General features: G+C 45.0%; 1 protein-coding gene across 1 annotated transcript in view; it reads right to left on the bottom strand.

The window, feature by feature from the left end:
• The window catches only part of DOCK11 (dedicator of cytokinesis 11), a 147138-nt gene that overhangs the window by 129958 nt on the left and 12866 nt on the right, over window positions 1-4314 (bottom strand). Inside the window, exon 7 of the mRNA XM_077771917.1 lies at window positions 1527-1661. Coding sequence (XP_077628043.1) covers window positions 1527-1661 — 135 coding nt within the window. The remainder of the gene's footprint in view (window positions 1-1526; window positions 1662-4314) is intronic.

Here is a 4314-nt window from a genome sequence, read left to right as displayed (position 1 = left end):
GTGCATGTGCATGCACACGCACGCATGCACACACATGCAAGCTGGGGAAGGGCTGGGGGGGAGGAAGAGAGAGAGAGAGAGAGAGAGAGAGAGAGAGAATCTCAAGCAGTCTCTGTGCTATCAGCACAGCACCCGACATGGGGCTCAAACTCACGAACCAGGAGATCCTGACCTGAGCCAAAATCATGAACAGATGCTTAACCGACTGAGCCACCCAGGCGCCCCGGATCTTTAGATTTTTGTTTTTCAAGTGTTTTTTATTGGATCCACATGACAATCTCATTTGATTCATGTACGATGAGGACACTGAGCCAGCCTCTCTTGCCTCTTCCTCAGCCAAGTCAACCACACCACCTTGGCTCTGTACTAATGACTCCATCTCTTGACCAACCCGCTTCCTGCTTAGACCATCTGCCTGCCCTGGCCCCCAATGCATCTCGGTCCATGCCCCCTCAGTAATTCAAATGAGCAAATGTATGTGCAGCCTCTACTCAGTGAGCGCACAACCCTGCTGATTGTTACAGGTGACACAGACGTGAATAAGACATGGTCCCTCTGATCGCCAAAGGAACACACAGAATTAACCACAAATGAGCAGATGGTTCAGCTCTAGGATAGAGGTGGCGCAGAGGCGAGGGGGAGCTTCGTGCCACTTGGTGGGCAGGAGAGTGAGGAAAGAAACAGAGAACGTTTTATGGTCGAAGTGCCACTTGAGCGGAGTCTCGAGAGATAGGTAAGGTTCAAACAGGCACAGAAAGGGAAAGTGTATGCCAGGCAGAGAAACAAATGGAGGAAGGACAAACACACGTGAAACCCTGTGGAGGGGGTCGAACATGAACTGTAATGGGTGCAGAGGGCATGAGGTTAGAAGGCGGGGTGAGGCCAAATCACCGTGACCTGCAAGGTCACCGTAAGGGCTCTAGCTCCCCCGCTGCAAGAGAATCAATCAAGAGCCAGAAGGTTTTAAGTAGACAAGTGAAGGGCCCCATCTAGGTCTTAGGAAGACGGGCTGCTGCCAGATAACAAATCAGAAGGCAGGAAGGCAAGACTCCAGGCAAGAGGAGACGAAAGGGAGAACCAGAGGAAGGGAATGAGGTCAAGAAGCACGTTGGAGCCAGACTCCAACTGAATATTGGCACAGAGCGAGAACAGGGCACTGACGAAGATTCTGAGGTTCCTAATATAAATGTTTGGGTGGATGGAGATCCCAGCGACCAGGACAGAAAAATGCTGAGGTTCTTAACAGATAACCCTCTTCAAGAAAGAGAAGAAGGGGCGCCTGGCTGGCTCGGTCGATTAAGCTGACCCGACTTTGGCTCAGGTCATGGTCTCACAGCTCGTGAGTCCGAGCCCCGCGTCAATGCCGAGCCTGCTTCTGATCCTCTGTCTGCCTCTCTCTGTCCCTCCCTGGTGAGTGAGTGCACGTGTGTGTAAGCATGCATGGGCTGGCTCTCTCTCTCTCTCAAAACATAAACATTAAAACACAGAAGAAGGCAGAGAAGAAAAGATAATACCTATAGCCTCACCTGAACAACGTCAATGCAGGCATCCAGGTAGATGCAACCTTTAGATTCTTTTGAATTTTTCTCATCTTTATAGGAATTGAGAATATATGAACCATCCGGAAGTTGAGTCAAGTAAAAATACCTTCTCTTGAACACCTATCAGGGAAAAACAGCAATGATACGGTTGTTACATATGCAGTGCATCCGAACAGCTTATTTGAACCAAAAATCCTGAAGGGCTTGCCACAGCCATTACAACCGGACAATCTTCAGACAACTCTGAGAAGCTTTTAGGAATTACAGTTACCTTCACTTTTTTAAGATGAAAAACTTCAAGCCAAGTGATTTCCTCTCAGTTACTCTAGACACGACCTTTTTTTGTTTTTTTGTTTTTTAATTTTTAAATACATTTTAACACTTCATTTTTTTTTTAAGACTGTTAAGNCCTGTTTTAACGCTTTAAAGTTTATAAAGCACTGGGGCACCTGGGTGGCTCAGTTAAGCGCCCAACTCTGGATTTCAGCTCAGGTGGTGATCTCGCGGTTTGTGAGGTTGAGCCTCTCGCTGGGAGCGGTCTGGCTGATAGTGAGTGTGGAGTCCTCGTGGGAGTCTGTCTCCCTCCCTCTCTGCCCATCCCCCGCTTGCTCGCTATCTCTCTCTCAAAATAACTGAAAACAAACTTTTTAAAAAACCAAGTTCATAAAGCATTTTTGTATCTGACTCACTGTCCGTTTCACCGGAGCGTCCTTTCCCCCGTTTAATTGCAAAACCATGAGTGGGTTCTCATAATTCCGTTCACATCACCACAAATCCAAGTACAAATATAAAAACAGTTTAGAAGTCTGAAGAAGATTAAAGACTGCTGTACAGCGAAAAAAAATAAATAAAAATACAAAATGTAGACACCTACGCATGGCCCCCATCATATATTTTCATCTCACCTGCACACCTCAGTGTACTCACCTATGCTCTTCCACGTCCCCACTTCTGGAAGCCCAGCTTAGAATGTACTCGCAGGGAAACGGGTTGCCTCCCACTTGTCTCCCGAGTGCCCTGAATGCCGAGATCTGAGTCAATAAGCCCAATGGGATTGTGATTTGGAATCAGGCATTCACAGCAGCTAAGGAGGAACCTTTCGCTAACAACTCACAGCGAAGCCCACAGGAATGGGGAGAAGGAAGGAGGTAGGCAGTCGGATTTGTTCTTGCTGGCCCTCTAGGCTCCTTTACAAAGTCTTAGACCCGATCGAAGAGGTTAAAGGGGGGATCTGCAGCTCTCTGATGAGCCTATGCGTCTTTTAATAAGGCAGAGACTGCAGACTGTGTCAAGCATCTGTTCTGGTAAAATCCCCCAGGATACGGGATCTCAAATCACTCCAGGGTGGGAATGGGTGGGAATGGACACAGGCTCTTGGCAATTATTGAGGACGCGCTTCCCTATGCTTCTCGTCTTACAGAAGTTGGCTTTGAGATTTAAGCCTGCCACTTTTCAATCACCCATCTGATTATCCAGTACAGTCTCAAGACTATTTTAAGAACTTTAATTATGCAAAGAGTATTATTTGGCAAGCTCAGGCTCGAAAATGACTTATTTTCTGGCAAAGTCTCTGAAATATCAACAATTTATTTTTCCATAGCATGAATAAGCAAAATACATACACTTTAAGGGGCATTTCTTTTCAGGAAAACCAGCGAAGAGAAATAATATGCTTGTCATTATTTTCGACTTGTTTCGATACCACCGATTTTAGAACGAATGTCAGAGAAATATACCAGTGCGAGGAACACCCTAACAGGTTAGACTGGTAAATGCTATGGCTTCTATTTCAGGGAGTGGCCATGTGGGTCCGTAGGAGATCAAGGGAAAGGAGTCCAAACAAAACGTCACCTTGTTTTGCAACGCCAATCAAGCAAATATTACTACGAAGGTACAGAAGATGTGTGTGCGTGACCTCACAATATGTGAATACACATTTCTTATATTTGATTCACCTACATTTTTTACAGGAGCTATAGCTGAAGAAATCTANAAACCCAGTGGTGATTTTATACACACACAAATACACACACACAGGTGACTCTTGAACAACGCGGTTTTGAACGGTAGGGGTCCGCTCACATGTGGATTTCCTAAGAAAATACACTACCGTACTGTAAATGTATTTTCCCTTCCTTATGCCTTTCTTAATAACATTTTCTTTTTTCTAGCTTACTTTATTGTAAGAATACAGTATTTAATACATATAACATACAAAATATGTGTTAATTGACTGGCTATGTTATCCATAAGACTTTGGGNTCTTGAAAATAAAAATAGGGGTGCCTGGGTGGCTCCGTCCGTTAAGCTCCGACTTTGGCTCAGGTCATGATCTCACAGCTCGTGGGTTCGAGCCCCATGTTGGGCTCTGTGCTGATAGCTCAGAGCCTGGAGTCTGCTTCTGATTCTGTGTCTCCCTCTCTCTCTGCGCCTCTGCCACTCAGGCTCTGTCTGCCTGTCTCTCTCTCTCTTTCTCTCTAAAAAATAAACTTTAAAAATATTTTTAATAAAAATAATTTTTAAAATAATAAATAGGTAAATAAATAAATAAACAGTTGTTGAGACCAGACAACCTAAAATGGCATACCGTGCCCAAATGAACAAAACACCCCTTTTTCAAAGCTATCACAGTAATGGTGTACGGCAAAAAATTAAAATGCATTTCCCAGGCAAAAACTACAACCAGATTAGAATCTGCCTTGTGATTCAAACCTAAAGCTCAAGTAGAATCCACTTGCAGAGTTCACAGCCAGCAGCAAAGAAAGCGGCAAGG

Source organism: Crocuta crocuta, unplaced genomic scaffold (assembly GCF_008692635.1).
Source record: "Crocuta crocuta isolate KB4526 unplaced genomic scaffold, BGI_CrCroc_1.0 scaffold1269, whole genome shotgun sequence".
Lineage (NCBI taxonomy): Eukaryota > Metazoa > Chordata > Mammalia > Carnivora > Hyaenidae > Crocuta > Crocuta crocuta.
Note: the sequence above shows the minus strand (reverse complement) of the source record. Positions and strands in the feature narration are given on the sequence as shown.